Source organism: Abrus precatorius, unplaced genomic scaffold (assembly GCF_003935025.1).
Source record: "Abrus precatorius isolate BTA unplaced genomic scaffold, Abrus_2018 Scaffold2, whole genome shotgun sequence".
In the NCBI taxonomy this organism is placed as follows: domain Eukaryota; kingdom Viridiplantae; phylum Streptophyta; class Magnoliopsida; order Fabales; family Fabaceae; genus Abrus; species Abrus precatorius.
The window spans coordinates 19,347,797-19,358,309 of record NW_020874362.1 but is presented as its reverse complement, the minus strand read 5'-3'; the positions used below and the strand labels follow the sequence as shown (position 1 = coordinate 19,358,309).

At 34.2% G+C, this 10,513-nt stretch overlaps 1 protein-coding gene across 1 annotated transcript; it reads left to right on the top strand.

Moving 5' to 3' along the window:
- Positions 1-4,193: 4,193 nt before the first annotated feature.
- On the top strand, positions 4,194-8,260 carry LOC113859577. The gene is made up of 4 exons (XM_027492312.1): positions 4,194-4,428; positions 4,486-4,538; positions 6,665-6,801; positions 8,119-8,260. The coding sequence occupies exons 1-4, from the start codon at positions 4,194-4,196 to the stop codon at positions 8,258-8,260; spliced, it is 567 nt and encodes a 188-aa protein (XP_027348113.1).
- Positions 8,261-10,513: the final 2,253 nt, after the last annotated feature.

The window sequence follows — 10,513 nt, the reverse complement described above, 5'->3', positions numbered from 1 at the left end:
ACGGTCTCAGAGTGAACTCACGGTAAACGCAAGAAAAGAGCTTTCTCTCAACCATCCGAGAGGAGTTGAAAGAGGAAGGAAGAGTTGGAAAAAATACCAAAGGATTAACGACATCAAAGAGAGAGGTAACATCAAGGAACAATGGATTCAGGTTAGTACTCTCTAAACCCTTAATTGTATGAGAACCATATATTGTGTTGTGAAAGCAACGTAATTCAAGATCATGAAGGGAAAAGGTAATTTCATAATAGTCATTGCATAATGGAAATTACATAATGAATTAAAGAAAATTCTAACATCTAATTTCAGATTTTCTCCCTCACACTAACACTATTTTTGGCTGAGTTTGGTTGGGTTTGGTTGGCATTTGGTTAGGCACCTTGGTTAAGGATTGAACCATTGACCCTATGTCATCATCAAGGAATTTTAGTAACCAAGTCTTCTTTCTCATTGGCTTCCCTCACTTCAGCTGATACTTTGCTCAATTATTGACAAATTTAGTCTATTTTTCATGCCAAAACCGTGCCAATTGGGTTGGGTAAGATAGGATTACAAAATTGGAAGTTTTGGTCCATTTGCCTAGCCCTTTTCACACCACTTTGAGTGCTGAATTTGCAAAATTTGATTTGAATTTTCTATTTGAGGTTTTGATCTAGTTCTTGAACAATTACAACCTCATTTGGCCTAATAATTTGGCATAAAAATTTTAGAATTTTTCATTATCATTTTCTTATCCAACTTGGGTCCTCATTCTAGGCCTATTCTAACAGTATTTTGGTCTTTTTGGCCAATGTTGTAACATTTTTAATTTTCTATTTTTATTCTCCCTAATTGATTATAAATTTTGTAATACATAACTTAGATGGTATAAAATTATAAAAACAAAATTTTTAAGTAATTATTCTTATTAAAATTGGATTACACTATAATTCGTTACCGAGTTTTTCCTTAATTCGTCTGTTTTTCGGGTAAATTTGACTAAGTGTGTTTTAATTCCTAACTATATATATATATATATATATGATCTAATTCTAATTTATTTATATTGATACAATTAGTAATTAACTTAGAGGTAAGGAAATTTTGGGGTGTGACAGCTCTCCCTTACTAAAAAACAAAATTCGTCCTCGAAATTTGGTACTAACCATTCATTGTACAAAAAGATGAGGATATTTCCTTCATTTCTTCCTCGAGTTCCCATGTTGCATCTCCTGGTTCACCTTCTTTCCAGCATACCTTGACAAGGGAAATCGACTTTCCATGTAATTGCTTTATTTTCTGATCTTCAATTCTTACAGGCTGCACATCATATGTCAAATTTTCTCATATTTGTACTGTGTCTGATTCTATTATGTGCGATGGGTCAGGCATATACTTCTTAAATTATGACACATGGAATACATCATGAAGATTTGAAGGAAAAGGTGATAAAGCAATTTGATAGGCAACACTACCTATTCTATGAAGAATTTGGTAGGGTCATATAAATCTAGGAGTGAGTTTCTTTGATTTCATTGCTCTTCCAATTCCAGTCATAGGCGTGACTTTCAGAAAAACATGATCTCCTTCCTTAAATTCAAGAAATCTTCTTCTTTTATCGGCATAGCTTTTTTGCCTACTCTTGGTTGCTCTCATTCTGTCTTGTATTATTTATAAAATATTATTTTTTATTATCATATTAAATAAATTTGAATAAATTTCACTTGATTTTTATTAAGTACAAATTTATTTTTTTATTTTTTAGTAAAGAACTAAAAATTTAGTTTTAATTGAAAAATGGATTATTTGCAAAATAGTATTCTCTTTTTTTATTTTCATATTAAATAAATTTAAATAAAATTTAACCTGATTTTTTTAGTAAAAAAAAATCATTTTTTTTATTTTTGAATAAAGAGTTTAAAAAAAATTTAATTTGAATTAGAAAATGGATTATTTATAAAAATATATTGTTTATTTTTTATTTTTGTATTAAATAAATTCAAGTAAAATCTAACTTGATTTTTTATTTTTATTTTTAATAAATTTATTTTTTATATTTTTTTTATTTTTAAATAAAGAACTAAAAAATTGAATTTTGACTTGGGAAAATGGAATATTTATAAAATATTATTCTCTCTTTTTTTAAATTTTTGTATTAAATAAATTTAAATAAAATTTAACTTGATTTTAATTTTTTTTAATATTTTTTTACTTTTAAATAAGGAAACATAATTAAAAAAAAAATTGTTTTAACTTGAGAGAAAGGATTAATCATAGAATATTATTGCCCCCTCTCTCTTTTTTCTTTTTTTCTTTTTTACATTTTGGCATTAATAAAAATAATGTAAAAACTTTTTTTTTGACATTTTTATTTACTTATCCTTTTTTTTAAAATAAAAATAACAATTTCGTTCTTTTTAGAATATTTTGGATTACTCATACTTTAAAATTTTTCTTAAAATAATTTAAACCTGAGAATATCTCGCTATAGCGAGAGTGTCGCGACTAGAAAGGATTTAAAGGGGGTTAGGGTTCAGGGAGGGTTGTTTCTCCTTCTCCCTTCGAAGTCCCTTGGATCCTCTCATTCTCAAACCTTATTCTACCGATTACATTGCCTCCAAGTTGTTCGAGAGTTTGATTGAAAGTTAAATTCATGTGGGGAACGCTTGGAGGTGAGTTTTAATGGTTAGGGTTTCGGTTTTTCATCCCCTTTCTCTGTTTTCGTGGTTTTCCTGGGTTCTCATGGAGTTTCTCCATGTGTTTAGGACGAAATTCGTGAGGGGAGAGCACTTCTTGGTGGATTTAGCGTGTGGGACATCGATCCGAGGTAAGGGGGACTCTACCCTACTCTTTTTATGTGTAATTGATTGAATATAGAGTTGTGGCTGAGTTAGAAGGTAGAAAACGTGCAGAGAATGAGTTGATTGAGAAATGTAAAGTGGGCCATGTGCATTGATATATGAACATTGTGTGTGTTACTCGAAATAGATGAATGTGAATTATATGCTAGATGTTGCATGATAGAATGAAGATTGTGAATAAATGTGGGCCCAAGGGCCATGTAATATAACTGAATATTGGCTACGTGCCATATGCTGTGAAATGGAATGTGGGTTGTGTGCCATGTATAAGCATGATTACTACGTGCATGAATGGAATATGTGTAAATGGGTATGTTAGCGCCGTTGTGAATGGTTCAGCGATACGCTGGGAGTGTGGAAGATGAGGACGGTAGAAATACCTTGGGGAAGAGGGAGTGGTGGTGACACTGACTGTGGAACGGGTGCACCAAGGGCCACACACTCTCTTCCTGACTAGACCTCTGACCATTACCTTTGCTGAGCGACCCGTGACTGCCCACTTGGTATCTGTGAGGCGGGGGTAACCGGTGACCATTCATAGTGGAAATCTGTTATCACAGTGCCATAGTAAGTGTGGCTGGTGTGCGTATACACGAGTTTGTGTATGGCACCTTTGGATGTGATAATGTTGCCTATAATTGTATTTGTTTAATATATTGGAAATGTGCTAGAGGTGAGACTTTATGCTGACTGTGTGTTTTTCAGTAGTGTAGAGTACTCACCCTTACATTTATTTTTCAGGTAATCAAGACGATCAGCATTGGACTCAGTGAAGGGGTGGATGGAACTGCTATAGGACTTAGGATATTATTTTAAAAATTATTGTATTAGAATAAGTCTTGTAGCAATTGTTTGATGTAATTTGTAACCTCTTTCTTTATTGGAAATGTTTAATGAAACTTGGATTGAAAATGGAAATTTAGTATTTCAAAAATTTGTGAAATTCCTTATTTATTGAAGTTAAAATTAAGGTGTTACAATTTTGATATCAGAGCAGTTCATCCAAACTGGACTGGGGTATCGGGCTGAAGCGTCCAAGATAAGTGTTGGTTGTTTTGTTTGCCTAAATTATAATGTATAAATTGATCTAATGTGCTAGAATGTGATTGCTGACTTGTTGTAGCTAGATTGAATATGTCTGGTAGAGGTAGAGGTAGAGGAGCTAGAGGCACCAATGACCTCATGGAACACATGGCTCAGATTCTGGAAGCCATGGTGCATAATCAAGGCGGAGAGCCGGCTGAGTATCGAGGGTTGTCTACCTTCACCAGGCATGATCCTCTAAGGTTTGAGGGTGGATTCAATCCCGAAGGAGCCTAAAGGTGGGTGGCTGATGTGAAGATCTTCAATGCTATGGGGTGCCATGAGAAGAACAAGGTTGCCTATGCCGCTTACTTGCTGTGTGGGGAAGCTAAGGACTGGTGGAGGTTTGTCGGTCAGACCCTGCCACAAGAAGATGGCTATATCCAATGGGAAATGTTCAAGACCATCTTCCTGGGGAACTACTTTTCTTGGGACCTAAGGAAGCAGAAAGCTAGGGAGTTCCTTGAACTGAAGCAAGGAAGTATGACTGTGGGAGAATATGCAGGTAAGTTTCAGGAGCTAATGAAGTACTAGCCTCATTATCAGCATGGTGATGGAGAAGAGGATCTGTGTGCTCAGTTTGAGCATAGATTAAGGTCGAACATCCGAGCTGCGGTCAGTGTGTTTATTGAAATTAAAATTAAGGTGTTACAAAGTAGATCTGAACTCTATGTTCCTTAATTGATTGATGATCAATTTCACTTATTTAATCAAAGGACAATCCCTTGCCTTAATGATCTTAATATTCAATTAACTACCCTAATTCATTAGGTGTAAATCAATCAAACATTGCATTAGGTATTAGAAATTAAGAGATCACAAGATCACGAATTCTTATCCCTAATATATCCATAACCTTGACATTCAATTTAGATATGAGAAATTCGCTCAAATTCCATTGATGAAAATCCTCTAGGTTCAATTCAATTGAACAGCTAATTCAAGAATTGCATTAAGGAAAGAATTAAATGTTCAATACAATCAAGATCTTCAAATCCAAATCCATAATCAATTTACAACATCAAAATCAGATCCATCAATCCTTAACAAAAAGAAATCAGAACATGTTCCTAAAAGAAAAAGAGAGAGAAAGAGTAAAAGAAGAGCAGCTGCAGAATTTCTTCATAAATTCAATCCCCAGCCTGATTTCTCAAGGTCTAAAGCTTGGAAGTCACCCCCCCCAATCTCCCTTTCTAACTCTCCTATGGTGTGGAAATGAAAAAAAATGAGAAAAGATCCTCAATCTCTGAGCTAATTTCATATTTATGAAATTTTCTGCCTTTCTGGCGTGGTTACTTTGATAACATAAAGTAACCACGCAGAACGCTTTCTGGTAATCTTCATAGCTGGAACAACCACTTTTAGAGATAATAGTAGCAACGCAAAGATAAATTGCCTTAAATATCATGTGCATGTTCACTTTTATTCACAATAGGAGTCACGTGCAACTTGTTTTTCTGGAATGCTCTCTGGAATGATCACTTTAATTGATAAAAGTAACAACGCACAGCTTGTTTTGCTGAAATGCTCTCTAGAATGATCACTTTTATTGACAAAAGTAATAATGTACAACTTGTTTTGCCCTTCGATCATGCACATGATCACTTTTCTCAGTGATCACGCAATAGTGATCACATGCAGCTTATTCCTTCTATCCAAACTTGCGCGTGTTCACTTTACTTAAAAATAGTGATCATGCGCAGCTGATTCCGCTTACTCCAGTTCTGGAACAATTACTATTATTTGTAATAGTGATAACGCAGAGCCTTTCTTCATAGGCGTGGTTACTATTGTTAAAAAAAGTGATAATTCTTTACTCTTTGTAAGCTCAAATCTTCCACTTTCTTCTATTTTCTCTTCTTCAATCTTTATCCTCAAGAATCTTAGCTTAGAATCTCCTACAAAACTAACAAAATTACATCAAAATTCTATTAAATTCACATAATTTGAATTACTAAAGACAACAATTTACTTTATTGAATATTTATATATTTTTGTGCAGTTTTCATTTTTTAAATTATATTTTCTATAAAAAAAAAACCTAGAAAAGTACTTAAAAACCTAGTAAAATCTGTATTTATCAACTAGACTATTAATAAGTTGCTTGGAGTAGACCAGACTACATTATCTCCACCATGTGAATTTAGAAGGCCGATGAACCACTATATGGATTAAGAAGCCACTCTCACTATATTATGTAAGCTAAGAATAAAGTGGGTGAAGGATTAGTAGATGAGGTGTAAGTTGTAACACCTTAAATTTAATTTCAAATAATAAATTTCACAAAATGGGAATAATAAAATTTTCATTTTAAATAGACTTTCCCAACGCATAGTTTTGACAAAGTATTTCAAAATAATAAGGGTTTACAAATTTTAATCAAGTAACTACTACAGAAATAATCCAAATACATCACATCATATTTTCAAAATAAAATATAAGCCCTATAGCAGTATCATCTATTCCTTCACTGAGTCTGGTGCTGATCGTCTTGGTCACCTAAAAAATAAATTTAAGGGTGAGTACTCTACACTATCCAACACACACAGACATAAAGACTCACCCCATGCACTTCACATCATTTCTAACACATTCTACATAAGTATAATCAATCACAAAAAACACATTCCATGCATTCCATTTCAGTTCACAACCAATACACTTACTGCACCAACAACATTTTACACACACAAGTGCGCTCATTGCACGTAGCTACACATACTGTGGCACTGTAATCGCAGTTTCATACCATGGATGGTCGTCAGTTACCCCCACCTCATGGATGCAACGTGTGTGGTCACGAGTCGCTCGACAAAGGTATTGGTCAGAAGTCTAGTCAGGAGAAGAGTGTGCGGCCGGTGGTGCACTCGCGCTCACTGTTGTTGTCACCACCACCCTTTCTTCCTCAAGATATTATCGTCCTCATCTTCCACACCTCCAGTGTATCGCTGAACCATTCATAGCATACTCTCAACCGCATTTAACATGCCCTTTCACACACATTTCAACCACATACGGTATTCGTATTCACACACGGCACACAGACCCACATTATTTCACAGCACACGACACATATGCCCATATTCCATCACACAAGGTTCAATCATACAGTTTTTATCATAATATTCCTACAACCATTCATTTCATTATACTCAATATTTCTCAATATCGATTGTAATAAGTTCCACACTATCTTTCTACCACAATTTCACTACAATCAATCAATTCTACCAAACACACACATTCCAAACCATCCACATTACAATGCATAGCAAATTACATGGCATTCAAACATAATGAGATAGGGTAGAGTCCCCCCTTACCCCGGATTGAAGATCCACACACGAATCAACCAAGGAAGTGCTCCTCACACTAATTTCATCCTAAATACACGGAAGAATCCCATGAGAACCAAGGGAAACTGAGGAAATAGAGAATGGGGATGAGAAACCAAAACTCTAACCATTAAAACTTACCTTCAAGCATTCCCAACACAATTTTAACCTTCGATCTAACTCCCGAACGACTTTGAAGGCAATTTAATTGGTGAAATAAGGTTTTGGATCGAGAGAATTGAAAAGATTTTGAAGAGAGAAATGGAATATGAATTTCCCAAACCCTAACCCCTTCAAATACCCTTCTGGTCGTGACATTCTCGCTACAGCAAAATACTTGGGGCGTCACTGCAGCAAAAATCTCAGAGGAAACTGCATTCTGGTTTCTGCAGAATCTCGCTATAGTGAGACTGCATCCAGAAATGCACCCATCACTGGCGCTCTTTCGCTGCAGCGAGAAGGCGATAGTTTCACGCCTTCCTCCTAAGGCCCTCTCACTACAGCAAGAACACCCTGCACCATACACTTAGCCTATTTCAAACAGTCCAGAAAAATCAATCTCGATGCACAATCAGTATCCACATCACATTCCACATATTAGGATAGTAGAAATTAGTTGTATATCTTGCAATCCCTGTGGATATGATAACCCCTAGCATTTACTAAAACAAAAACTTGGTACAATTGTCAAAATCTCAACATGAAACCCATAACCCAACTAAGATCTTTAATACCTACTCCAAGGAGACCCATAAAGCAAATCCAAGTTAATGTGAAGAAGCTTCAAGGAGTAACAAGGTCCTTGTAAGGAGGATGACCAACATTGAAATGTTTGTCAGAATAATTGCATAACAACGTAGCATAGATACTTATGTGGTGGAAGGACCCATGATTGATGAAGACTTAATATACCTCATCAACTTTAATCAAGATAATGAAAAACTTGTGGCTATGGTTAAGAGGGAAACTAAAGAGGATGTTGAGGCTAAAAAAGATGCATAAGTTGCTTAGAAAGAAGCTTAGAAGGAAGATGAGGAAGAGAAGGCTAAAGTAAAAAAAAAAAAAAAGTATTAGAGGAAGAACTAGTAACGGGTTGTTTAGGAAAGGAGGTTTTAGAGGGGAAGGGAGGGGAAGGGAAAGGAACACTAAATTTATATTTTAAATAAATATATTTAAAATTAATATTTTTAAAAACAAAAAATATAAATTAATATATTAACAAAAACTTAATGTATTAATAATGTATTTGTCATCATAAATAATATATAGTTCTTTTAATTTAAAATTAAAAAATATGTCCTCCTCTCTCTTCCCCTCCAAAAACTCCTTTTCAAACATACCATAAAGGAAGATCAACAAGAAACAATTATTTATCTTGTGAGAATTTAAACTTTCAAAATAATTGTTATTGTGGAAATAATTATCTTTTACTTACATGTATTATAACTTGCATTGTTTCTTGTTGAAAGTGCTATATCATATGTAACTAGAAAGCCATTAATTTTTCAAACTAATAAAAGTCAATAAGGCAATCTATGAACTATTGCTTTGTTTAGCCAATTTTGGACTTAATATAAATCATTATTTTTAGAACCTAGTATCATGTACCAAAAGTGAAGAACTGCCACAACTCCTTTTTGTAAGGAACCGAGAATATTATTTCTACACCACTTACTTATTTGAGATAAATAAATAACGAAGAATATAAGTATAAAATTTACTTTTCAATTCAAAATAAACAGAATTTCTTATGACAAATATTCAACAGAACAACATAATATTACATTTAGTTTATAATACTAAAAAATTTACAAAGTTTTTACTACATCAGGTCTCAAAATATAAGGAAAAGGAACTTTAATGCAAAATTACTCGATAGCTTCTAACATTTTTCCATTGGCCCCTCATCCTATAAAGTAGATGCAACACTTGCTACATCTGCTCACATACTACCTTACGATCATGGTAGTACACAAGCACACAACAGCATAGACCGAAATGCAAGGGTGAGCTTACAAAAATAAAATAAAATCATATATATATATATATAGAGAGAGAGAGAGAGAGAGAAATATTACTCACAGCAACAGCCTCATGCATTTTCAGCCCATCTAATGCACAAAATGGAAATAGTTTTGAAATGGTTTCACAACCTAAGTAATCTAGAAGGAACCAAACCGGTCCGAGAGCAACCCATTTCGATATCTGGACCCAGACAGCACAACACAACACAGCTCAGCATGCACCTAAACGTGTAACTCGACCCTATAATGATGCAAGACATATATCTCAGCATGATGCAACATGGCTAAAATCATTTCAACAGCTCAACTAAGACAAGTTTATAATAAATCAGTCAAATCTCAGTGTTATTAAATCAGTTATCAGCAGTTACAGTATAGAAAAATAACTTTCAAGTATTAAATCCTTTATATCTCAGCTTTTATCAAAGAGATCTAACAAAATCAACTCAAACCTTTCTTTAATAGCATATCAAAACATTCAAAACATAGATTATAGGCTAAAGTAAGCTCTCCTTACCTTAGAACGGTGATTCACACCAGATCTACTAAATATTACTTGGTTCAACGCAAGATTCACCAAAGATTTGGCTTTAGAATAGAGTCTCTCCTGAAAACACCATGAACTTCTATGAGAAAGAGAAGGAGAAGAGAAAAGAACAGTGAAACTAATTTCAAACTTAGAGAAACTTACTTTAAATCCCTTAGAACCGACGTAGAATGACAGATCTAGTGAGAAATCTAAACTTAGGAAGGTTTAGTATGAGAAAAATGGTGATATATGGCCTTGGAACCTTTGAGAAGTATAAAGAAGTGAAAATTTCATGCAAGGACCCTATTTAATCTCTTCTCGAAATCTATTAGTCACCACAATTTTACCACAACTAATCTTCTCAGGGCAATAAGTCCATGTACAAATTTAAGTCTTGAAATTGCTCTACTAAAAGAGACTCGCTAACTCTCAGGGAGAGAGCTTGAATTACACTCCTACTCAAAGCATCTGCTACTACATTAGCTTTGCCTGGATGGTATTGAAGCTGAAACTCATAATCTTTAAGAAATTTCATCCAATGCCTTTGCCTCATATTCAGTTCTCGCTAATCAAACAAATACTTAAGGCTTTTATGATCTCTATACACATTAAACTGCACCCCATATAAGTAGTGCATATAGATCTTTAAGGTAAAAACCACTGCAGCTAATTCAAGGTCATGCGTGGGATAATTCTGCTCAT